This window comes from Myxocyprinus asiaticus, chromosome 4 (assembly GCF_019703515.2).
Source record: "Myxocyprinus asiaticus isolate MX2 ecotype Aquarium Trade chromosome 4, UBuf_Myxa_2, whole genome shotgun sequence".
NCBI lineage: Eukaryota > Metazoa > Chordata > Actinopteri > Cypriniformes > Catostomidae > Myxocyprinus > Myxocyprinus asiaticus.
The window spans coordinates 40,093,531-40,121,249 of NC_059347.1; the positions used below are offsets into that span (position 1 = coordinate 40,093,531).

At 41.0% G+C, this 27,719-nt stretch overlaps 1 protein-coding gene across 1 annotated transcript in view; it reads right to left on the reverse strand.

Annotated features, from left to right (window-relative positions):
• LOC127437534 (A disintegrin and metalloproteinase with thrombospondin motifs 15-like) overlaps nucleotides 1-23,041 on the reverse strand; it is a 35,915-nt gene extending 12,874 nt beyond the window's left edge. Inside the window, exons 1-3 of the mRNA XM_051692524.1 lie at nucleotides 21,864-23,041; nucleotides 12,091-12,223; nucleotides 11,121-11,288 (exon numbers count right to left, since the gene is read on the reverse strand). Of these exons, the coding sequence (XP_051548484.1) occupies nucleotides 11,121-11,288; nucleotides 12,091-12,223; nucleotides 21,864-22,808 (1,246 nt within the window). The 5' untranslated portion in view covers nucleotides 22,809-23,041. The remainder of the gene's footprint in view (nucleotides 1-11,120; nucleotides 11,289-12,090; nucleotides 12,224-21,863) is intronic.
• Between the last annotated feature and the right edge of the window lie 4,678 nt (nucleotides 23,042-27,719).

The window sequence follows — 27,719 nt, forward strand, 5'->3', positions numbered from 1 at the left end:
ACGGGGTCTGTGCAAGTAGGCTCACTGGGGGAAACACGTATTTGCATAGTCCAGAGGGCCAGCTGTGTGCCAGAGCATCTATACCGAGGGGTGCCTCGGTCAGGGCGTACCAAAACGGGCAGTGTGAGGATTCCCAGGAAGCAAACAGGTCTACCTGTGCTTGACCGAATCGACTCCAAATCAGCTGGACCACCTGAGGGTGGAGTCTCCACTCTCCCCTGAGGGTAACCTGATGTGACAGCGCATCCACTGCGGTGTTGAGGTCTCCTGGGATGTGAGTGGAATGTAGCGACTTGAGGCGCTGCTGACTCCAGAGGAGGAGACGGCGGGTGAGTTGTGACATGCAATGGGAGCATAGACCGCCTTGGCGGTTGATGTACGCTACTGTTGCTGTGTTGTCCTTCCAGACAAACACATGCTTGCCCTGGATCAACAGCCGAAACCTCCACAGGGCGAGCAGAACTTCCAGCAACTCTAGGCAGTTGGTGCCCGCTGCATACGGCACCCCAGCCCGTCTTGGAGGCATCTGTTGTAACCACGACATGCCTGGAGACCTGCTCTAGGGGAACCCCTGCCCATAGAAATGCAAGGTCGGTCCAAGGGTTGACGAGGCAGTGACAGATCGGCGTGATGGCCACGCAATGTGTCCCATGGTGCCATGCCCATCTCGGGACTTGAGTCTGAAGCCAGTGCTGAAGTGATCTCATATGCATCAACCCGAGCGGTGTGGCCACCACTGAGGATGCCATATGCCTCAGGAGCCTCTGAAAATGTTTCAGTGGAACCACTGTTCTCCATCTGAACGGCTTCAGACAGTTCAGCACCAACTGTGCATGCTCGTTCGTGTGGCGTGCTATCATTTAGACTGAGTCCAACTCCAAACAGAGAAAAGTGATGCTCTGAACTGGGGAGAGTTTGCTCTTTTCCCAGTTGACCCGAAGCCCCAGTCGGCTGAGGTGCCGGAGCACGAGGGCCCTGTGTGCGCACAGCAACTCTCGAGAGTGAGCTAGGATTAGCCAGTCGTCGAGATAGTTGAGGATGCGGATGCCCACTTCCCTTAGTGGGGCAAGGGCTGCCTCTGCGACCTTCGTGAAGACGCAAGGGGACAAGGACAGGCCGAAGGGGAGGACCTTGTACTGGTACGCCTGGCTTTCGAAGGCAAACCGCAGGAAGAGTCTGTGTCGAGGTAAGACCGAGACGTGGAAGTACGGGAGTCTGTGCAAAGCCCGTTTCAGTATTGGCAGGTCCAGGGTTGGTCGCAACCCACCGCCTTTCTTCGGTATGATGAATTAAGGGCTGTAGAACCCTTTCTTCATCTCGGCTGGAGGGACAGGCTCAATCGCACCCTTGCACAGAAGGTTAGTGATCTCTGCACGCAAGGTAGCGGTGTTCTCGCCCTTCACCGAGGTGAAGCGGATGGCGCTGAACCTGGATGGGCACCTGGTGAACTGAATCATGTAGCCGAGTCGGACGGTCTGGGTCAGCCATCGCGACGGGTTGGAAAGCGCGAGCCACGCGCCAAAACTCCGGGCGAGGGGGACCAAGGGAATGATCACGTTGGATGTACCGGCGGGTGGGGCCTCGCAGCAGGGCGGAGCTCGAGGTGTCACGTCGAGGGGATTCGAGCCCCGTGGCCATGCTGAGTCCAGGGACATCGAAGAACTTACCTCCCTCCTGCCGCCCACCATAAGATTGGCCGAGGAGGGGGGAGGAGGAGTCTCGTCCCCGCAGTCCACCGGTCCCAATCCCGTATGGGCATGTTTGTGTCACAGCTGGGCGCACAGGGATGGGGGAACAGCCGCTAGAGTGCCATACCTGCAAAGATGGACAGTGGACGGTGGCCGTGACGATGGCTGTGCGCACCGGACATGTGACCCAGGGAACAAGAAAACCGCTCTTTTGTTGAATTTTTGGGTACCACAGCCTCTTGGACATGCGGCAAAATTAAATGAAAATGAAACAAAAGATTTTCCTCCCGGCCCTCCACCGGGGGATGGAGTGGTCTGCTCACCAGATCCAGAGAAGCGGGTCTCCTTGCCCCCTGGTCGCCCATCTCAGGGGCGCTTCGAAGCCTTCCTCGGGTTCTTGGCGGCCGGCCGTGAGATGGGTGGCGTTTGCTTCCTGCATTGGGCTCCACGCCGGGGCCGGGCCACGGGGGTGGGCTGCGGCAGAGCCGGTGTCGTAGTTGCAGGAAGATGCCCTTGGCGATGAGCAGATGGGGTGCGGGGTCTTGAGCTGTGCCAGGGCAGGATTTGCTGTATGGCCTCCATCTGCTGCTTCACCGCCGAGAACTGCTGGGCAAAGTCCTCGACAGTGTCGCCGAATAGGCCAACCTGGGAGATGGGGGCATCAAGGAACCGTGCCTTGTCAGCCTCTCGCATCTCAACCAAGTTGAGCCAAAGGTGGTGCTCCTGGACCACCAGGGTGGACAACGCCTGCCCAAGAGACCACACTGTGACCTTCGTCACCCGGAGAGTGAGGTCGGTCGCCGAGCGCAGTTCCTGCATCAATCCCGGGTCAGAACTACCCTCGTGCAGTTCTTTTAGCACCTTGGCTTGATGTACTTGCAGGAGAACCGTGGCATGCAGGGCAGAGGTGGCTTGTCCAGCGGCACCATAGGCCTTAGCCGTCAGGGATGACGTAAACCTACAGGCCCTGGACGAGAGTTTCGGGCGCCAGGTGGCGGCGCTCTGCGAACACAAGTGCACTGTGAGCGCATTATTCACCTAGGGGATCACCGAATACCCCCTGGCCACTCCGCCAGGAGTGGGGGAGCTGAAAAACCAGGACTTGGCAGTAAGAGGTGCCTCATGTACTTCTGGGATGAAAGGAACGGGGGCCCAGGAACCAATCGTCGAACCGTGAAGGTTCAGGGGAGAGTGGAGGGTTCCACTCCGTAATTTCCGCGTCGGCCTGGGACTGGGCGACCATTCCCGAAGGAGGAAGCCCAGTCAAAGCCTCTGTGTCCGACTGGACGAGCCCGCTCTCCGATGCTGCGCACGATAACTTGTCTTCTTCCCGGGCTCCGAACGAGAGGTCGAACTCGCCCTGAGACAAGCCGGCGATCTCGTCCGAGTGCCCGACCGGGGCAAGGGAGCGTGCTGGGGAATGGGATGTCCGTGGGGGGATATCCGGTGGATGTGGTTCCATTGAGGTCCCCAAATCGCCCCCAGTGCTAACCGACATGGCCTCATACCCATAGGTAGAAGGACTGAGGCGGGGAGCCGCTGGGGTGGCTTGCTTTCTTACGAATGCAAGCCGCAACTGCACCGTTGCCATGGTCATGTTCTCGCAATGAGGACAAGACCCATCCACGAACGATGTCTCCACGTGGGCAGTGCCCAGACACGTAAGACAGCGATCGTAGCTGTCAGTAGCGGAGAGATAATGACCACAACCAGGAATAACACACAAACGGAAAGGCATCTTTAAAAATACGTTCCATGTGTGCCGCTCTTTTAGAAAGAAAATATGCTCTTTTTAGGATATACTCTTTTAGTTGTTTCTGCCGAAGCGCCCAGGGGCGTTCTTTGCTCTCCACGGGTGCAGAGGGGGAGAAGCCGCTGAAATGTGCCATAGAATCCAGCAGATGAGGTGAATGAACTTCACGGATGAATTCAGCTTCAATGAATAGAACTGCTCGGCTCCGAAGAGAAAATCTGAATGAGTGATTGCATACCAGCTCCTTTTATAACAGTATGTCCGGGGGAGTGGCATGCAAATTCCACTCACCAATACTCATTGGCCTTTTTTTTTTTTTCAAAAAAGCAGAGGTGTTTGGGGCTCCCAAGAGTGACCCCTATTGTCACTGCATTGACACAACGTCGAGTGAGTGACAGATAGGGAAACATTGTTCCCTATTAGAAAATTTTTATTCTCACCTACTTATCTGATATGCCTACCTGTCTGCTGTCCTCACCATGTCCCTCAGCATGATATAGCCACATTCACAAGCCAGAAAAAAGAAAAAAACTAATCATTTCTAAAACAACCTTTATCATTTCCATTGAACACATGACCTGTATTACACATACTATATACACTATATTGCCATAAGTATTCGCTCATCTGCCTTTAGACGCATATGAACTTAAGTGACATCCCATTCTTAATCCATAGGGTTTAATATGACGTCGGCCCACCCTTTGCAGCTATAACAGCTTCAACTCTTCTGGGAAGGCTTTCCACAAGGTTTAGGAGTGTGTTTATGGGAATTTTTGACCATTCTTCCAGAAGCGCATTTGTGAGGTCAGACACTGATGTTGGATGAGAAGGCCTGGCTCACAGTCTTCGCTCTAATTCATCCCAAAGGTGCTCTATCAGGTTGAGGTCAGGACTCTGTATAGGCCAGTCAAGTTCTTCCACACCAAACTCGCTCATCCATGTCTTTATGGACCTTGCTTTGTGCACCGGTGCGCAGTCATGTTGGAACAGGAAGGGGCCATCCCCAAACTGTTCCAACAAAGTTGGGAGCATGGAATTGTCCAAAATCTCTTGGTATGCTGAAGCATTCAGAGTTCCTTTCACTGGAACTAAGGGGCCAAGCCCAGCTCCTGAAAAACAACCCCACACCATAATCCCCCCTCCACCAAACTTCACAGTTGGCACAATGCAGTCAGACAAGTACCGTTCTCCTGGCAACCGCCAAACCCAGACTCGTCCATCAGATTGGCAGATGGAGAAGTGTGATTCGTCACTCCAGAGAACGCGTCTCCACTGCTCTAGAGTCCAGTGGCGGCGTGCTTTACACCACTGCATCCGACACTTTGCATTGCACTTGGTGATGTATGGCTTGGATGCAGCTGCTCGGCCATGGAAACCCATTCCATGAAGCTCTCTACGCACTGTTCTTGAGCTAATCTGAAGACCACATGAACTTTGGAGGTCTTTAGCGATTGACTCTGCAGAAAGTTGGCGACCTCTGCGCACTATGCGCCTCAGCATCCGCTGACCCTGCTCTGTCATTTTACGTGGCCTACCACTTCGTGGCTGAGTTGCTGTCATTCCCAATTGCTTCCACTTTGTTATAATACCACTGACAGTTGACTGTGGAATATTTAGTAGCGAGGAAATTTCACGACTGGACTTGTTGCACAGGTGGCATCCTATCACAGTACCATGCTGGAATTCACTGAGCTCCTGAGAGCGGCCCATTCTTTCACAAATGTTTGTAGAAGCAGTCTGCATGCCTAGGTGCTTCATTTTATACACCTGTGGCCATGGAAGTGATTGGAACACCTAAATTCAATTATTTGGATGGGTGAGCAAATACTTTTGGCAATATAGTGATACTATATATTGACATTACTAGGGTTGTCACAATACCAAAATATCAGTATTTGGTACCGATACCAGTAAAATTTCACGACTCTCAATACCACAGAATGGGTAATAAGCTATTGAACACACTCTTTTAGCCTATTTAAAACATAAACAGCAATCTTGCTAGTGAGATATTGCTTAAATATGACATTATTATTATTTATTTATTAGCGGCTTAACACATTCACTGTAAAGCGTGCAGCGCATGCAGACAGTAAATGTATTAAATCTCAGCATTTTGCCGTTTATTAATAAAACTAGGACATATCACGATTTTAATTTGATTAATTTTGCATTCTATTTTTCCCCTAATGTGTCAAATTCATGTGTGAGCATTTGAAAGCAGTCATGTGTCAGACCTGTCTGACCTGTGTTACATCTGAGTCATACTCTGTAGTACAACAGAAACACTGGTATCATGACATCTTTTTTATTTTAATATCAACTTTGTACCGAAGTACCAGTACTTTTGACATCCCTGCGTGTACATTTATTGTAAAGCCAGAAGAGGTTGGACTGCACTGAGTCTGGTTCCTCTCAAGGTTTTTTCTCTCTACTAACTACATCTTATAGAGGTTTTTTTTCTTTTCTTTCCCTTGCCACAGTCGTCTTTGACTTGCTCACTCAGGGCTTAAAGACATCTAGGCATGTCTGAAAAACAGTTCACTGAGGGCTTAAAAATGCCAGTAAATTAAACACTGGGCACTATAGTATTCCTATTAGAAAACTCAGGGTTTTGTAGGTATGTAGGTGTTACTGAGGCTTTTTTAGGCTCATCAAGTAGTGGACATGCAAGGTTTCTGGAACAGTAAACAGAATAAAAATAATAGCAACTGAATTACTGAAGGTATGTCTATTGTATCCCACAATAAATGTAAATAAACACCACAAAACATAAATATTATGGAAATAAACATTTCTCTCCTCTGACTTAAAGTTATAATGTAACCATTTCTCATCTAACAACTAATAAGCAACATACTTAAAAAAAAAAGTAAAAAAACATTGTGGCATCATAATTCATGTTTGGTGCAGGACTGTGTGTAATTTATGTTGTAGAACAAAATGTCCAAGTATCTTAAAGCAATGTTTACGACATATCCTATTTTACTCCTAAATCCAAAACTGCCATTATAAAAACTCATAGGTAAAGCCTTAGGGAACCCATGGTTTGAAAATGCTAATTCTTTTCTAGGTTTTTAGACTACAACCTGGCTCTGAGTAGCACTTACTCGCGATTTTCCACGATTGTGCCGAACTGCGTCTGAACACACAGTCATTTCGAAATACCAATTATGTTACCAAATAAATTAAAATGTAATTAAATTAAAATTAATTTTACATTTGTTTTCATTGATCATGGTATGAATATTTGGGGGGTTGTACTTGATAGGATAGATTATTGGGGGATTACTGTGGTATTCTGTGGTCAAATATTTTTGTTTAAGCTATTTATTTTACTGGCAACTTTACAATAAGGTCCCATTTGATAACAGTAGTTAACAACATTAGTTAACATGAACTAAACTTGATCTTAGTTAATGTTAATTTCAACATATACTAATACATTTTAAAATTGTTATGGTTACTTGTGTAACGTTGTGTCGATGTAGTGACACTAGGGGTCACTCTTGGGAGCCCAAGACACCTCTGGTCTTTGATAAAAGGCCAATGAAAATTGGCGAGTGGTATTTGCATGCCACTCCCCCGGACGTACTGGTATAAAAGGAGCTGGTATGCAACCACTCATTCAGGTTTTATGCTGAGGAGCCGATATAAGGTCCGGCCATCTCATCAGGTAGTTCAGCATTGTGGCAGGAGGGACACAAGGTCTCGTTCCCTCCATCAGGGAACGGAGGTTACACAAGTAACCATGACGTTCCCTATCTGTCACTCACTCGACGTTGTGTCGATGTAGTGACACTAGGGGTCCCTATACGAAACGCCACAATTGGCTGAACTGTGTTACGTGAACTGGCAGTGTGTGGTGGGCAGACTACTGTGTGCCTCATAGCCAGCACACCAGGTCGACACGTAACCTCCCCCAACATAGTTATGAGTGTCGAACGGCCCTTTTTGGGGACAAGTCGACTACACAAGTGATAGAGACAGGCTTAAACCAGTCGTGGCCTCTTTTCCCCTTCTCTTTTTTCCAATCCCTAAAAAAGAAGGGGGATTATCTGACTGGGCCGCCAGGTCTAGTCGGGGGGTGTCCCTCCCAAGGGGAAGACACAGCGGAGACCACACCTCGCCCAAAGAGATGGGGGGGATATTTAAGTGGAAGGATACGTCACATGGTCTTTCCAACCATGTGGAGAGTCTTCAAGGTAGATCCTGCCCAATGGGGGAGGAGTTACTACAAACATGGAGCTCTGTGCAAGCAATACACCCTGCCGGCTATCCCGGGCTTATCCGCTTGTGTTGTGTGCCACTACCTGGGACAAAACCAGTTCCACCCGGAGGTTGTAGAACCTTGCAGACTCCAGAGGAGGAGATGGTGGGCGAGTTGTATCAAAGACCAGAGGTGTCTTGGGCTCCCAAGAGTGACCCCTAGTGTCACTACATCGACACAACGTCAAGTGAATGACAGATAGGGAACAAAATTTGTTTTTGTTAACATTAGTTAATGCAATATGAACTAACAATGAACAATTGTATTTTTATTAAGTAACATTAACAAAGATTAATAAATGCTGTAAAATATAAATATTGTTAATTGTTTGTTCATGATACCTAATGCATTAACTAATGTTAACAAATGGAAACTTATTGTAAAGTGTTACCAACTTACTGTTGTCAGTTGACCCTTTCTGACCAGTCCTATCTTAGGAACTGTTGCCATGCACCATTTGCAGTGCTTGCTTTTTTCCAATGAGAGTCTATAGGAGTGATGTGTGTTTGAGCAGTTTTAAGTGGAATTTTACAGAAATTATCCACAAAATGTAAAAACAAAATTGTTGTTGCTGGGTCACTTGTAACAGTGATAAGAGGTACCAAGAGAGTATGCACATAGTGTTTTTTTCTTCTTTTTTTTTTTTTATATAAATCTCAAGAAGACCATGGATTAAACTGTCATTTCCCATTCCCTAATCAATATGTACTGTATAACATCAGCGAGGACACCTACATTTGCTACAAGGTAAATTAAAGCTAATAACTTAACATTAATCCATTTATGTTTTGATACAGGTCTGAGTAAAGGTGATAGTATATAAGAGTTCACAGGATTATAGTGAGTGTGTTATGAGACGTTATGAGCAGATTTGTTCACTTACGCTAATCTTATCAGGTGTGTAATCACCATCAAATGATGCTTATCTCTTTTCAAATGACTGTGATGATCATTTGCCTCAATTCTGATTCACAGTCTCCCCAGTTTTCAATCAAATTACTGTGTAATTTTACCATTACTTAAAAAAAAAAAAAAAAAAAAATAAGATAAATATGCGTTACAATGTCACTCTTCATTCCAGCCCATGTAAGAATATTGTCAATTTCATTTATGAGAATATTTTGCCAAAAACATGCAGTTCACGGCAATCTCCCATTCATTCCTATGGAAAGTTCTGCAAAGCTTGCCAGAGCGCACAACGATAACCAAGGGGGGTAGAGCTTAGTGCAGTGTTTCCCAACCATTGTGCCGTGGCACACTAGTGTGCCGTGAAGGATTGTCAGGTGTGCTGTGGAAAATGATAAAATTCCACAAAATATATTAATGCATAAATAAAAAATAAACAAAATAATCAGGGGTCGGACTCCCGCTTGATAGATTACAGCAGTTGTCAATCGCGTGCTTGGCTACAGCAGCACGTACACAGTGAATCTGTGTCTGACAGGAATGGATCTTGATTTCTGAAGAAGAGGCACTCTTGAAACTTTTCATTTGTAAACAAGCTGAATGACCTGGTACATGTACCAACCGTCTGAATGAGAGGGGCATGTTGTTCATTCACTTCGGCATCTTTCGTCTTCCTTGTTCATCAAGGAGAGAAAAGGGTGGAAGAGCTACAATTAATGTGTAAAAGTGGCTGATATTTATACACGTTAAGGGGTTTTTACATGACTCGTGCCAGCGCTGCCGAATACATTGAAGTCTATGAGGTGACGCCACTTTAAACCAAAGTGTTTTTCCACTCATGTTTTTGGTTCACAAATAATGTCTTTGAGAGTGCAAAGCAACAAGAAATATTCAAAAACTGTCCAAATTTGTGAAGAGATATTGAATGTCTCATAATTTCTTTTAATTAAATATTACCGTATCGTTTCAGAGTATCAGAGACCCCAGTTATTGAACTAATTAAAATTCACCAAGAAAACGCTAAGACCTAAACATAAACGAGTCCTTTTATTACTTTCTGCTATCAAAGCAACTGCCAGGTTTTTTCTCTCTCTCTCTTCCAAATACATGTTTTCAGTGTTTATTGTGCACATCTCCCACATTCTTGCATGGCAAACTCGTAAAATCGCCTCTCCGTGATGCTTTCTGCAACGCTTGACATGTGGACGGCAATGCGGCGCTTGATGCTGGCGCTGAATGGAGCGTTGGTACCTCGACTCAACTCCTGTAAAATGTGCTTTACAATGAAGTTGAAATTTACAATAATTATTATTATTAGGCTATTATTGTCCTCTTTTCTGATAAAAGTCATGCTCAGAAGTTTAATCTGTAGGAAAATGATACCGTAGATCTGCTTTTTGTTTATAATTCTTAAACATTCTACTCAAGTCAGTAGATTTGTAGTCATGCAGTTTTAATGGAGAAGAACGTTATTGAAACTCACTATTATTAGACCATTATTGTTGTCTTTTTGGATGAAAAATAATGCTCAAACTGAAGGAAATCTATAGATCTGCTTTGTTCTTTTAATGCTTTAACACTAAAGTCTCTTGGCAGATTTCGGTCGTGAACGACTCAAAACGATTCAATGACTCGCTCATACCACATAAGGCGCTCATTTGTCGCCACCTAGTAACATATCCAGAAGGGGTCACTGAACTAGTCAGTTAATAAAACTGAACAAATTTGTGACACAGAAGCAAGCCACACCAAAATACCCTTTATTTTTGCAGCTAATTCAGCAAATTTTGCACAATTGTGCAGTTAATTTGCTCTACTTGAATCATTAAAATCGCTGGTATTGGTGCTTTTAGCTAATTCTTAAAAAAAAAAAAAAAAAATTTAAATACCCGGAAAAAATGTTCGTGGACCAGTGATTCTCTCACCTTTTTCACCCTTCATGAGTTTGCATTCCTGTAATTTGCTGTGGCATTGCAATAATTAATTTGCAAGAACAAATCAACAAATTAGAAAAAAGCAATATTGTTGTTTTGCATTACCCATTTAGTGCTCTTGCCACCTGTGACCTCATTACACAGCATACCTATGTGACTTCATAGTGGTGTGCCATGGTATTTTTTACTTGTAAAAAGTGTGCAGAAAAAAGGTTGAGAAACACTGGCTTAGTGAAGGGTTGATTATACATTATCCCTGTATATTATTAAAGGATAGAGGCAGTAAGTGACTATTTCCTGCCTCTTTCAGTGATCGCAAAGAAAAGTTAGCCTTAAATGTTAAAGGAGCAATAAATTAAGCATGTGTTCATGAAAAATTGAATTAGGGAATATGGCCAAAATCTGTAGAATTAAACGCTTCTCTAAAAAACAAATATATATATATATATTTTTTTTGTTCCCACATGCATATGACCTATATCTTTTATGTAGAAACAAAACTCTAGTTCCAGGCAGATTAGGTCTAGACCTAAAGGAAATGTACAACATAGTCTTTTTTGACATACCGTATCCACTGTCCAGGTAATCAGTTATAATGGCAGCACTGCATGGGGACCAGGGACTGGTGCGATTGATACGAATCAGAGTGGGAGACATCATGTGATTGTCCTGCAGCTTACCAAACACCTCCTCACATGCCTTAACATTGTCATGTGGCATATTAAAGACGTGTCCTGTAGAGGGGAAGCAGTTTAGGAGAGGAGAAAGAAGTGAGAAATGATGAGAACACAAGAGGAATGGAAGAAGGAAAGATGTAAAAGATAAAAGATAAAGTGCAATGCATGTCAGCACTCTATCACTCTATGTAAATGAACCGTCTCCAGAAATTCTATGCAAATGTACTGTAAATGTTTTTTTTGTTTGTTTTTTGTTTGTTTTTTTGCCTTTTAAAACACAATTCCAACATTTTTGGTGAAATTATCCAGTCAACAATCAGGCCACAGCTATGCTGAGTCATTTCTACCATACCTCCAGTAGCTTCCCACATTTCCTCCCTGGCCAGGAAACTTGACCAAAACCACCTATGAGACTTTCCACATGGATATAAGCCACTTCAATAATGCTTATCTTTCCTCAGCTGCTCAACTAAACCCTAAAGAAATGTCTGAGGAAATTAGTGTAACGGAATGAACATCTTCTCTTAGACAATGATATGAAATTCCTCCTGAAGATTAGGATGCAGAAAAGACTGGTCCCCAGATATTCAGCAGGGTTGGCAGGCACACAGCAACTCTGAACATGATCGATGTCTAACCATTGCAACAGGCTTATATTTGGAGCATCATTTTTGTGCTGGGTGTGATAATATGAATGCAAGTTTAGGAAAAAATGTCAGTTATGAAAAATATTCGCATTCGCTGTGCTTCGTGACTCTGTCTTGTGCTCTCAGTTCCAAAAATACATCTGTTTGAAACAGTTAAGTTAAGCTGTCACATGACTAAGCATAACATCAGCAATACAATTGTTTTCACTTACCAAGCTCATGGGCAGTAGTGAAGGCAGATGGCAACCCATCATCTTCAATTACAGAGCAGCTTCTCTTGGTATCACACATAGTGCCTACATCTGCCATACCCAGTGTGTCACAAGTTGAGGATCCACACAGGTCCTAGATCAGAAACAGATCAAATGGTTGTCATCATCCCAAAATGCAATTTTTAACATATTCTAGATGGGGATTCATTGTGTAATTGCAAGACAATGTGAGTACAAACCAGTTAAATTAAGGTGGAACTGTCCCATGTGCTTTTGATTGACATGGAAATATATTAGATAAATATGTTTCATTTTTGCCATTACATTATTTATTGGTGTAGTGTGCGACATCTTAATCCAAAAGAGTTTCCAACTGACCTATATTTTGTTACCACACGGTTTTAAATGGATTTGCTTGAAATATCTGTTGAGCCCTACTGACTTAACATCATAATAGCATGTTTGCTTGACAACCTCATTCCATGCTGCAAAACCCAGGCCTACCAACTCCCAAAAAAGGACTAAGATTGACTGTGGTTGTAACTTTAGTATTAGTTTCTTTCTTAGCTTCTCCACATTCAAGAGAGTAAATGATTATAAACAGTAAAACTCCTTTAATGCTCAAAAACACCTTATGAACATTTAAACCTAAAGGCTCTGACAGATTTAATCACATCAAATTGTATCTAAGCTAAAGGACCAAATCAGTTTACTTATAATTAACAAATTACTTATACAGTCCCGTTGCTGACTGTTGAACACTAACCAGATGGATGAATGTGAGAGAATTTGGGGGGGGATACAGTATTCTTACTGTATATTCCACCTTTCTTTCTTTTTTTCACTCGGTTAGCTATTTTTTAATTTGACCTAGTTCTCACATCCACTCTACACTGATTTGTGTGAATCTAGCTGAACACCAGTGTGAACATATGCAACATGATCACGCGGGAAGTCACATGTTGTTTCCGAGAGTTCCAGTACCCTAGGATCGGCCACATTATGCTGACTCATGACAAGCGCCATCTCCTATCAGACATTTTTGCATCATCTCCAGTGTGTTTACCTTCCCTTGTGACATGACCAGAATTGCATTCACATAATTAGCAATGAGCACGATTATGAGGTTGCATTTTTCCTTCTAACATTACATTTTTACTCCACTGTTGGTTAGGTTTGGTTTTTGGGTTGGGGGTACAGTTTATAGAAAATGCATTCCTCTTCATTGTGTTACAGCTTGTACAGCTGAAAAAACTCACTTTGCAGCTCGCTTTTGTCCCCCCTGCATGGACATTGCACCCAGAAAATGGAGCTCACAGGTGCCCATACTATTACGAACACTCCCCTCGATAACCACCAGAAAGCACCATCACCCAAGTATTAACTGTTCTTATGAACTACGATTCCCATTATCCTCAGTGGGAGTGATTACAATGCACCTGTATCCATTTCATGGACTATTTAAGCACTAAAAACACAGGGCTCAGTGAAGTCTTGTTTTTGCACTGGCTAACAGTTCTGAGTGTTTTTCTATTCTAGTCTGCCTGTGTTTGAACTACTGCCTGTTATTATCGTCTTGATTCTCTGCTGCCTGCCTTTTGACCTTGATCTGTTCCTGGAATGCTCTTTGTCATTGTTTGCCGCCTGCCTCGACCCTCTGTCTGTTTTGTGACCAAGATTATTGGATTTGCCTACGTTGCTGTATATTTTGGATACTGACCTCTGCCTGTTGTATATTCTCTGTGACCTTACTAGTAAAGCTGCAAATGGATCTACCTTCTGGTTCTCCTGAGTCTATGTTACACATACGCCTAACAACACTTTGGCCACTGGGGGCAGTGTTTGGAATTTTGGGAAGCACAGACGGACTTTAGCTTAAGAAAAGTCAACCTACTGTTTCCGATTTCACTGTCTCAGACACCAGAAAATGCATTTTGCTATGCGATGACTCAAGTCAAAACTTGGCTCACTTGGAGCCCTGACTTTCAGACTCACAGAAGGAAAGTACAGCAATATTAAAAAGAAATTATTCTGTTGCGTGTGTTTTAAAATGTCTATTTTGAGTACATGTAATATGGCTTCTTTCCACAAATGCATGTTCCAGGAAAGGTGTGACCTCTTTCTCAAATCACTTCATCTACCACAGCACCAGCTGGTTTTTCCAACATCAACTTTACATTAGTGCTTAAATAAGTCACTCTGCTGTAGTTACAAGTATATACAAACAATTCAAAAGCAGACAATTTGCTAATTGGATTACTAAAACACATGAACAGTTGTGGTTGCACAACTGTGGTGTTTACTCTACAGTATGTACTATTTCACATTGGTCATATGGCCATATGTACTCCAGAAACTACTGGACTACTACACACAAACCACTTCAAACAAACATTCAGGGGCAAATTCACTAAACAGTTGGGCCACAGTTGTGCATGGTATTTCATTTCAAAAACTTGTGTATTATTTACATACCACTCACAAATGTGTCAGGGGTGTCATGGAGCTGTAGCCTTAATGTTTTTCTGGATTGCCACAAGCTGCAAGACATATATAAAGTACAATGCATACAATACAAAGCATACACAATTATTTGGCACTATTAATCTATTACAGCCCTAAACAATGAACCTTATTAAAATTCCTCACAAAATCACTGTGTCCACTAAATTAAAACCAACAGTGGATCCTGGTACTCCACTTCTCTATATAGCTCATTCATGACAATTTTGATGGGATTGCGGCCGATCTCCATTCTGCCTGACCGCCCCATAACTAAAAATAAATTTTGATTTAGTGGGTAATTTTTTCCAAGCAGCTTCCTTTACTTTGCCACCATATCTTATTTCTGCTGTTTTTTGTCTGCCCACTGAAAAACTCTCACCACTTGTTTTAGAGAATTTAATTGTCGATTCAATTGTAGACCATAACCCTGTCCTGACATAGGAATGGGCCTTTTCACTGGGATCTAGCCATCTGTCTGTGCCAGGTGAAGGTAAAAAATTTTAATCTTGAGGTCCTGATGTAGCTTGTGGGCTGGTGCACCCTCAACATTAGAGGTTAGATAAGCAATGAAAGCAGTGACTTCCAAGTCATTTCAAGTACCTTATCTATCCATTGTTTCTTTTCAAGCATCTTCTCTATGTTGGGGGGATGTGGAACTCACCCATACTCTCCACAAGCAGTGCTGACCCATTTGGCATCCAGCATTGCAAACATATGACTTTCATAATACCTTTATAAAATCCAAACTGTTCTATATTTGCATTTCTCTCCATCTCTTTCTCACAAACTACCTTTTTCCCTCTCTCACTCTTCCCTCTTGCCTTCCTTCTCTTCATATCTATTGTTTTATGTTCTCTGATAAATTAATACTGCCCCTGCAGGGGAGTAGTGAATTGTATGTTTAGCCATTTAGGAAGATTTAAAGTACATTTCCAGTGGCAGCAAAACAAGTACATAATTCAATACAGGCAACATAGCTATTTGAAATTGCAATACCTAAACATAGCAAATTGAGAATGCTTTTCCGAATTATTTTGTCACGTTTAATTAAACTAGTTTAAATTCCCGAATCACAATGTGCTGCCACGTTATTTATTTTCTGTTCCGATCCTCTACTACCCAATGAGCTCAGTAAAAAAGTATCTCTTGAATTGTACCACCTGACTAACTTGGGAACCATGTGATCTGCACCGAAAAGCAGACTCACTAGACAGTGCATTGGTGAAGTATGTAAAAGGCAAACATTAGAATATACTGTATATAGTAGATTAAATTTAATCACCTTGTTCAACTGAATGAAGGCAACACATCTTCAGGGCAGTTAACAACGTGTCTGATTCTTTGGAACAGATTTCAAATCTGCAGAACTTAATAATGCTATGGAACTATCTGGGATATACAACAAGGTATATATTGGACCATGATCCTATGCTCTGTATAGCTTAACAATCTACATACACTGCAAATTGTAGTTCCTGACCTGCAGTTACATGGACTGTAAAGTTTTGTAAATCCATCTTGAGTCACTATTATAATGGTCAAATTGTCATGTTTTAATAACATAGTCTCTCTCTTGAAGCCCCCCTTGCAACAGTGGCCTAGTAACAGTTCTTGCTTTTGTTTGTATTAAACTTGAACTGTTGCAGTTTCACATGACTGGCCAGCAATGACTCATTTTCAGACTTTCCTTGAACTACTAAGAACTACAAATGTAATGTTTAATAACCACTTGTTTCCATAACATTTAATTGGAGATCAATAAATATCCTCAATAATCCACTGCTGGTTTTGGTGACACTGCATCATTTGACAGAAAATGATTTAGTGAGGTCACAGTAGAACTGTCTAGCTTGAGAGATATCTAGTTTAATTTGGAATTAAATATTCAAGAAGCTGCAGCTGGGGTTGGAGCATTGCAGCAGGTGGGCCTTGACACAGCAGGCATGAGGGTTTTCTCTCTCTATCTTTCTGCCTTTCTGTTTCTTCACCACCCCCAGCATCTCTCTCATTAAATGTCAGTAATGAGAAACAGACTATCTGAGAGGGGGTGGGAGGAGAAAGAGGGGTAAAGAGTCAGATCGCTCCCAGCTGTAAGTGTGGTTAGGGGAAGCTCCTCAGGAAACTTGACACTTCCTGTTAGTGTATGTCCCATAGTCCTGCCTGAAATCCCCTTTACCTCTTTTGTATACATTGGCTTTGTTGAATGAAACAGATCAAATGGAAATGTGTATGTCATCACATGAATGTGGAAGAGATTAATAGATAATTCTCCTAGACATTTGATCGATATCTATATTGCTTTGTTCAATTTTTATTTCTGCAGTCGTCTTTAAATCCTGGAGGAGTTTAACTCTACGTCCTTCATATGATTTTAATGATGCATATTTATGGCAACTCTGAGGGGTGTGTAATATTTTTAATCATATCATAAGTACAGTAGACATTCTCAAAAGTAGTGTTTAGGTTGGTGAATCGCTCTGTTTTTGCTATTCATTGAAAAATGAGAGGATCCGATGCAATGGATTGCCAAGGCACTATCTGAGTGAACAGTGTGGCATCTGTTTAAATGTCTGTTGCTTCTACTTTATATATCAGCAGTATGTCTGCCTACCTCCATCTACAGCATATACCTTCTATACTCTGTTCACTCTGTGTCCATCTATTCATTCATCTAACACACCTGCTGTGTCCATACTCATCTATCCACAGTTTTCCTGAGCAAACACTGGGCGGTGCCATGATGATTCTATTTGCCTGTTTTCTGTTTCTGGTCTCAAGAAGCAATGTAAAAACTCCCAAACTAGCAATCCAGACAGGGAACAATGAACATTTAAGTGTTAGTTGGGAGACATTTTTTTTGGCTCAACTTGTTGGTATCATAACAATATCAACATAATTAAAACAGGCATCCATTACGAATCATGGAACACTTCCATGTTCAGGAAAAAGGTGGATAGATGCACAGATAATATATTCCATTCCTTCATTCCTCTATCTATCCATTCCCTTCATTCATCTTCCTTTGTGTGATTTATGCAGACTTCAATAATCACCCCGTGCCCTGATTGAATACATAATTTTTTTGTAATGTAGGTTAGCAGATGTAGAACTCTAACCCCTCTCCAGCTTTTCTTGATTCATCCAAGGCCACAGAGAATCTCAGCTCAACAATCTCCCTCTGTCCACAGGGAGTAATGAACATAATGAGTGGAAGAATGTAAGGAGTAACTGAGCACTCTTGCTAAAATGCTTCATGAGTTCCCTTTGGAGAAGGAACAATAAAACATTTACTCCCCACAGAATGATTCACCACAGCTGGTCTCTGTCATCCAGACTAGGCAGATATGACTGGTTCGGATGGTCAGCTTAGCTCAAGTGTAACTACAACAGATTAACAGAGGATACAAAGGTTTTGCTTTTCTGGCATGTTTGGAGCTGGCAATGTTTTCACACTTATGAGTGTTCCTGAAAAACAGCTGATGGCTTAAAATGAGTCCACGTGGCTTAGTAAGGGTGAATCGGTTCAAAGTAGGAGTTTATGTGTGAGTAAAATCAATGCCAAACTTTGTGTGACCACTCCTTATTATTGCACTGGCCTATTGTCTGATAAATTGCTGATAACACTGAGTGCTTAGAGACATAATATTTCAAGTGTCAGTTCCCCAATAGAGGCATGACGAATAAGGTTATGGGGTTAAATAAGGGCAAAAAGGTGTTCAGGTTACAGACCGTATTGACCAGATCATTACACAGTTTTGGTAATTAAAGTCGGTCAGTCACTTCACACTTCTGCGTGGTTTAATTTAATTAAAAGAATAATTTACCCCAAAATTAAAATTCTGTCATCATTTACAAACCCTCATGTTGTTCCAAACCCATATGACTTTCTTCTGTGGAACACAAAAGGTGAACTTTTGAATAGGGCTGTCACGATTACTCAATTTAAGTCGATTACTTGATTACAAAAATTCCTTGATTCAAAATGGCCGAATAGACAAATCGAAAATAAGGCGGAAGTGACGCAGTCCACCAAAGAGGGTGCGATCACATAACTACAAGAGGTGTCAGCTGTGTGAGAGCACTTCACTTTAGATTTTAAAAACAATGCAGAACCTAAAAAAAAAAACATAACATCACTTCAGCAATGCAACAGCACTTAAAAAACATGATATGCAGTTTTCATAGACCCGCTGAACCACAGCACAGTAAGTTCAGACTGCATGCAATTCGTGGTGCTGTGTCCAGATGCGCGAGAGAATTTGAGATTTTTGTTGCTGCGCAGGACATGCTGAACTCAAAAAAACACATGGAATGCTATCTAAACCTATTTATCTACACAATCGTTTGCAATATAGGCTTTTATAAAGCAACATGAAATTATGTCACAAAAAAAACATCTTTCAGACTTGACTAAATTTACACACAGTTACTTATGCACAAACATATTCTGTTCAATAAATCTGACAGAATCTAGATGATCTAAGAAGGATATTTTCAGCTAATTATTGTTTAAGTTCTGTTCTGTTAATTAATTACCATTTGAATGTAAATGTGATCTTGTTCCTTGTATGTGCCCCAAAGACGCAATATAAAACTTTGGCTTATTGGAGGGAGAAATGGCTATGGTGAAATTATTAACAGTGTTTACTAAATAAGGAACTGAATATCCAAATGCTTAAGGGAATTGTACGTGGTACGTGGTACGTGGCACGCGACAAGCTTTTGCGAATGCGGTATGTAGCACAAGCGTAACAATGCCCGCAACTGCTGCAGCTCAACAAGAGTGAAAAAATGTATCTCATGCAATTACTGTGAATGTTGTATTTTGTTTTTGCAAGCAAGTGATAGTTAAAAAAAACAAATAAATAAAATGGCTTTTATATCTCAATAAAATAGTTTAACCATGTACTGTATATCTCATCCTCAATAAACAAGACTGGTGGGCAGACAATGCTTCTGAAAAGATAAAATATTTTATTTCCATGGTCTGCATGTTTTCCCATATTTGAGTTCTAAACTAAAATGGGTAGATCATGTCGAACAAGTTAAGGGAAAAAAAGTAGATCTTGCATTTAAAAACAAAGTTGGGCACACCTGGAGAAGACAGTCTCTGTCAGCTTGAATTATATAAATGTTTTATATTATAGATCTGTTTTGGGTTTCTGTTGGCTTTATATATTGCTTGCACAATTGTTTTGTTGTTGTTATTCAATCGAAAATACATCAAAACTTAGGCTAATTAATGCATTTTAGACAAACATGACTTCACCTCGACAACTTCAAACTGAGTTATTTAATAATTTTTCTGATTACTTGATTAATCCACTGAATAATCGTTAGATTACTAGATTGCTAAAATAATCGATAGTGGCAGCCCTACTTTTGAAGGCTAATCTTGAGTAGTTATTTTGACAATATCCTGGCTGCTCTTTTCCAAATATTGTAGGTAATGGGAACAGGTACTGTCACAACACCATCACACCGGAAATCGACACAGTGTTGCCACCAAATGTTTTGGTGCCCTCAATTCAACCCAATTCTGCCAAAATACTGACAAGTGTTGTCTCCCATCAGACTTTTTTTTAATCAATTTAAATATGTTTACCTTTTCCTGTGGCACTACTGACAGCATGGCACACGAGCACCCTTTAGAGACCTTGGTTCTGGTCCCATGGAGACCAGGAAGTAGTCGCTTTCACATTAACAACGATGAGTGCAATTCAGAGGTTGCATTTTCCCACTAAAATTTTATTTTTACTCTACTGACAGTTAGATTTAGGGAATGGGTTTAGGCGTATGGTTAATAAAATATGCATTCCTGTTGACATATTTTATCATTTATAACAAAAATACAACTCACTTTACAACTCGCTTATGGAGCCACTCTGTGGACATTTCACCCAAGTAACTAAAGCTCACACATGTTCATAAGTTCAACAACACTTTCAGCTTTGGTCACTGGGGTTTGAATTTCGGTAAATACAGACTGAATTTAGAGGCAGAACTTTCAACCTACTGTTGCAAAATTCACAGTGAGATTAGTCTGGCTGTCAAGCTCCACAATGACAAAAAAAAGGACCACATTGGTATCATAAAAGTGATTGAAACAATTTTAATCTTAATTTTCATCTTTAGCCATACGATAGCTTTGACAAATGAACAGACTGAAATGTAAGTCATTGTTTAATGAAAAAATCTTGCCTTTTGCTGTGGCTCTCAAATCACATACAGTATGACCAATTAGACATGTTGCTCTTTCTGTTTTCCCTGAAAATTCTACTCTGATCTACCATGATCTGCCAGTTTTAAAATTTAACAATTTAAAAGAATACTGCAAGTTAAATTGGATCAATAATTAAATTATTTTGTCACTCTTCTAAGCATTCTGCATACATGAATTGTGTCTCTACTGATTCAGTGCACACATTAATACTTGCAGTGCCAACAGAGGGCAGTAGCCCCAAGACAGGCCTGACCCATGACCTTAACAACACTCATAAATATGATGGGAGCCCCATGGCGACTGTAGGTTAACTTTGGAGGCTGTTCTTGTTGCAGCCTGCCCATTGCTTGGTAAGACACAAAACACATTTCAGAGTCTAAAAAAGGCTTGTATGCCAATATGTGTTTAAAACATTACTTTTTGAAGTAAGAGTAAGAACCCATCCAAATACGTGCACATGATTAGAACAACATATCGGCCTATTTATGGATGTGTAGTGCACCGGTAAGGTTCCATTCGTTTAATGCATTAGGTATCATGAACAAACAATGAACAATATATATATTTTTTACAGCATTTATTAATCTTTGTTCGTGTTAGATATGAAAAAAAAAATGTTCATTGTTAGTTTATGTTAGTTCATAGAGCATTAACTACTGTTAACAAATACAACTTTTGATTTTAAAAATGTATTAGTAACTATATGTTGAAATCAACATCAACCAAGATTAATAAATGCTGTAAAAAATGTGTGTATTGTTAGTTCATGTTAACTGATGTTGTGAAATAATGTTAATATATGGAAACTTATTGTAAAATTTTACCAATGCAACATTGGTCTTAAAAGGTGCGGTTACAATGCCATCATAAATCATATCTAAATTGGTTTGATTATTGGGTAAGTAAATTGCAAACGCCTGTGTTGTGTTCCGTTTTGTTTCATGTTGCAAGACATCTTGATATAATTACCACAATATACATTCGCGGGATCATTCTAGGATTCGAGCAGACTGCCCCCTGTTGACGAAACGTGGATTAGCCTTACCTCTTTTGTGAACAGGATGGCCGTATCCCAATACTCCGGGTGCTTGTCGTTGTTTTTGTTCAGCTTCTTTTGCCAGGTGCAGAAATTACGCAGGGTCATCGCTGCGTTCCCGGACACCTTGGGTCCTTTCTCTTCCTCGTTAATCACCATAAACTTGACGACCACGATGTTGATAGAGTTGAGAATGGTGGGATGTTTGTAAAGCTTAGCTGCCACCGACATTAAAGTCAGCACGTAATGCTTCAGGTCGTCACCATGGAATTTAGCCATGGACTCATCGGCCACCACTAATGTCTCTACATAACGCGGAATGGAGACAAACCTTTTCGAGCGATTTCTCAGGTGACTAATGTGTTGCTCCTTCAGGTGTTTAAACTTTGCCAAAGACTGTGCAACGGTGTAGGTCACACCGCTGTCCACACCGCACCTTGAAGTGGAAGTTCCATTCAGATTTGCGTTAGACCGGCGTCTGATAAGATGCGCATCCACATTTTCCCAGTCGGTTGTTGAGGTGGTGTCGTTGAACGCCGGCTTGATGAAGTATTCCCAGCCATCATAGCCGAAAGCCCCCTGCAAGCCTTTGCATAAACTCAGCGCTGCGTAGGACAGGGGGTCAGAATTCACCTCGCCGGCATAGAAACACCGGCTCAAATCTTCACTCTGAGCTGAATTTTGAGTAGTTGCGTCTGTGTGTGCAGAGAAGCCTGGGGCAATGAAACTGAAGTCCGACTGCAATTCGAGTACAAAATCTTGTTCGAATGCACTTATTTTGAATACAACTCTTTGTGGCAACGCGTTCTCTTCAACACCGACTAAACTGTTCTCTACATATCTCTGGTGGTCCAGTCTGACGGGTTCGCACAACTGACTCTGCATTGAACCAACAATTTCCCATTGAACATATAACACATTAACAAGAAGAACTGACCTTAGCAAAAAAAACATGATTATGCGCGAAAAGCAAAACTGTTTTGGTGCACCAGAGACTTGTTTGATCTATAAATGGCAAATTGTGAAAGAGAGTGAGATGTGAATGGAAGAATATTCCAGGATGCAGTGCACTAAAAGACTGCTTTTGCGCGTCCACAAAGTGCGAAATCCGCCGGTCTGTGATCCATCCCTGTCTTCTACTTGTATACTGAAGCGACTCTCCTCTTCTGTCGCCTTTATGCGCGCGTAATATGTAAATAAACATCTAGCGCCTGTAATCAGAAAATTTTGGGGAGGTGCTCGAGTGCGCTCATTGGGTATGCCTCTCTGTTTAATGTTAAACCCGCAACAATTTGTGGCTCTGTGAGCTTTCACATCATCAGCCTGGAGCGCTCTGCGAGCCGGGTTTCCCTCCCACTTCCTTTAGCTTTGTAGCAGCCAAACAGTGACTTTAGGGAGGATAACCACTGATATATTATAGATCAGTTGTATGTTTATGTTCTGTAAACGCGTTTTTGTTCAGTTTTTAATGATATTTTCCGATCTGGCTTGAACAGTTTATATTTCATCTCAGGGAGGAATTGAGTAATTTTTAATAAAATGTTAAAAATCTAAATGTTAAATAATAATAATAATAATTTTGTTAAACATCGATTCAGTATGATAGGACTTTGTTATGAAACTGCAATGCGTAAATCTTTTTATTTTTTTATATATTTATTATTATTTTTTGTATTTTTTTTTTTTTTTTTTTTTTTTTTGGTATGATGACACTGAGACGAGAGCAAGAAAGCGCACCAGGCTACGTTTGCTGTCATTTGGTGATGGGCTACTTATTTTACGCTAAAAGGGCACCCTTGCATCTATTTGTACTACCAGGCTTAGTGTTATCATTGTCATATAGTGGGAAGTTATAATAGCACAGTTTAAACTTTTCCAGCGATTTATGTTAAACAACGATTCAGTGGAGAACATCTGGTTACTTTATGCGACTGTTTCCTAACATATTTTTCATTAGTGAAATAATGATATTGCAATAATATGGTTAGACAGTCTCCTGATACACAGAGAAACACTGAGAAGGGGTTGGCTATTAACATTATTTACAATATTTTATTAAGAACATTTCATATTTGTTGTGGTGTCATAATATCAAATGGTTAAATTGTTTGATTTATAGGGCTAATAAAATGTATATGAAAAAAAATCTCCTTTTTTTAAATTCAGCTTTGTGCTAGGCAAAGAAAACGTATTCATGCATTTCTAAGTTGGTTTGCCTTGAAAATGTGAAAAGAGTTTAATATTGTCGCGAATGTCAAACGAATGTCAAATATAAAACTAACTTTACCGCACTCACTGAAATTTGTGTCACGTCTGGACGACTGACACATGCCACTGTATTTTAAGGCATACTGTACTGTAGATGTTGTCAACGATACACGCCGGTTTATTTAACGGTAGTGATGGCGCGTGGACATATTGTATAAATCACGTTGCTTCCTGACATTAGCTTTTAGCAGGTTAACCGTACAAAGCCAAAAATGATTGTTTTACACTGTAGTTTAGGTCTGTCTCGTGTTCCGTTGTAATACGCGTTGTGCATGAAATGTATTTTGTTTTCTTGTAATAAAGTAATTAGTCAACATAGGCGTTTTATTTATTTTTTAAATAGCCACTGTGCTCTGACAGCTTAACTGTTTCAACTACTTAACTTTTCATTATATTTGTATGGTTACTATGTCACTGTGATCACCAATGTGTGATTGTATTCTTCTGAGTCAATGTAGAGTGGTGGCTACAACTGTAAAATTTAGAGAGAGAAAAAGGATATTTGCCAATTCCCACCAAGAATTTACAATCAGGTTTGGCTTAGATTATTTGTAGACTAGCAATGTGGAATATGGCAAGATTATACAGTGGCACCTTTTGTGCTTTGTCTGGAATGACATTTAGTGGAATTAGACAGTTGATATAGTGCTGATGTCAAAGAGAAGAGAAGAGAAGTGGGAGATGAAGTTTGGGTCACATGCGTTTATTTATCTTCATTAGATCACACAAAGAGAGATTATGTGTCTTCAAGTTCACACACAGAGATGTTATCTGTGCCTTTAACTGTTCACACACACATAGATGTTATGAGTGTGCCTTTGTCAAATGCTTAAGAGAGAATGAGTGCTTAAATACACAGGTTTTATGCATACTGTTGCAGAAACATGCAATGTACATACAAGGTAGACTTGTGAACATTGTTGCAGGAAGACATTAGTGCCTTTCCAAATACAGAGATGTAACTTTCACCTCTCCCGAACTGCGAGCAGTGTCAAAACCAAGAACACAACATTAAACACAGTGTTCTCTACAAAAGGAAAACAAAATGCCATCATGTCCATGTCGGCAGAGGTCTCACAGTGGTACCCTAGAAAATACAGATAAATAAAAATTGGTTCAACTCGTTAAAAAAAAATTAAATACATACAATGCACATGGCAGCATCACTGACATTTTGAACACTATTGGACAAACATGCTTCTTGACGAAGCCTTGAAAGTTGACAAAACAGCTGGTAGCAAGGTTGCTGCACACTTTGTAAAATCAAATTTAAGACTTTTTAAGACCTTTTTAAGACCCGAACAAAGAAAGATTAATACCATTTTTGCACAGCAGAACAAACAGCCATTAACACAGGTTTCACATATGTAACAATTTTTATTCAATAAAATTAATAACATCAAAACAGATACATCTCAGCATTATATTTCTTGTAGCTCAGAAGACTTTCTCTCAATTTCCTTATCCAAGTCATCTAGCTCCTCTCTCTTCTCCTTGTAGCGTCTTCTCAGTGTGTTGGACTTTACAATCAGTTCTGCCACCTTTGTCCCTGTCGTACTCTCAGCTTTTTCTGCAAAGCTGTCTGCATCTTTTTCTAGGGTCTCACATACACTGTGGATGGTTTTTCTTTTCTTCCGCTGAACTTCAAGTTCATCTTCAGCCATTTTTCTTTTGGTGATCTGCTCATCCTTTGTCTTTTTCCTTTTTTCCTCATTTAGGTGAATTCTGTACCTGGTCCGTGCAGTTGCACAGTAGTTTAGTAACTCTTTTGTAAGAGGTACCATGATCACTGCACCATACACTCTCACATGGTCACAGATAAGTCTTTGGACAACAACTGTGTCTTCATCCATGTTCCATGTTTCCACCTCTTTGTTGACTGAGAACCCACATTCAACTGTTGCTTGGCCATGGGAGAGAATCAGCAGCTTTTTCACAAAACCCCACAGCTCAGGTGATGAGGTGCTCATGTGCTGATGCAAAAACATGTCGACTCTGGAGTTTGGTTCTGTGGGACTGAAGTCCTTGAAGCTTGCTGCTCTGGCCTCATTGAAGAGGAATGTCTAAAAATGCCGTGCAATCACATCACCTGTATTTAAAAAAGGAAAGTCAATATTGGCAGTTGCTTACACATTAGACCTTATTCTAATGCAAAATACTAACCGCATTAAAACTGTTAAGAGCTAAATTCTTTTGGAATTAGTATGCAGACTGTATTGAAAAGTACTTCAAATGGCAGAATGAGTAGGAATTTCCAAAAATACAATGTACAGACTTATACAAAAACAATCTCTCTCAATCACACTAGAGGTGTGTGGTGGTGTCTGTATCTCCAGAAACTCTGCCCTCTGCCTGTATTTTCTTATTTTGCTGAGTTCTAGATGTTTTCTGAATGTTTTTTATACAGTGTGTATGTCACCTCCAGCCAATAACAGCACATAAGGTTTGAGAACGGGACTCTAAAAATGTAGCGACCAGATGCAAATTGTAAGCAGCATAATCAGTGCACAATTCTGGTGTTATGAACAAAAGAGGAAGGGCCAGTTTTGAATGTTGTCTTACTAACTGGAAGTGACAAATCCTGCTCATTTTGCCTTAAACTTCAGTTAGGTATAATAAATGACCTGCATTTGTACATGGACTATTTAAATAGGCTAATACAATAGAGCCTATAAGAAATAAAATATACTTTGAATTGTCAAGTAATTTTTTATTCCTAAGTATTATTTACCAGCTGTTAGACTTGACAACTGCTTATCCTGTACACACTTCTGGATGAGGCCCTTTATTCTCTGCAAGCACACATCTGGCTCAGAGTACATTCTATTTGGGTCCAGACACGTCATATTTCGGAACAAGTGGTACTTCAGTGGACATTTATCCAGAATCTTCTTGCAGATGTTTGCAAGAGCAATCCCACAGTCTTTCATGAACTGCAGCAGACTAAGCTCGCTTACTCTGCTTTGACTCCCTGATCTTCCCAGGCAAAAGTAGAAACAAGTGATCTGTGCAAGATATTTATATGAACAAGCTGAATCCTACTGAATAAATTCATAAGGAACCATTTATAACTAATAAGAAAAGTGAGTGGCACACCTTCAAGGCAGCTGTGGCTCCCATTCCAATATCCACCTCCTTTGGACTGACCCATAGGCTCTGATCTGTCACATCAAGCCTGACAAGCTTTGACACAGAAACAAGAAGGATGTCCCGCTGGATGAAGCGTCGGAAAAGGCTCTGAGAAAAAATTTCCATTGAGTGAGTAATATTGTAATTACAATACAGAATTAATGACCTAGTGTCTACAGAGTCCAGTGTGTGTACATACATTCATTAAACAACATGTAAGCAATATAGCAGATATGACAAACAATAGATGAATATTTAAATATATATTTTGAAGCGCACAAGATACATTGCAAGTGTACATAACATGATTATGAATGAATAAAGGGTGTAAGATAATATAATTTTAACATGTATATTTACCCTGACAAGATCTTCCAAGTCTTTGTTCAGGAAGGGGATCATGGGAACAACAGTTTGGTACGGCTGAAAGCTTATTGAGATGAACATGAAGAAGTGCAGCTTTGGTAT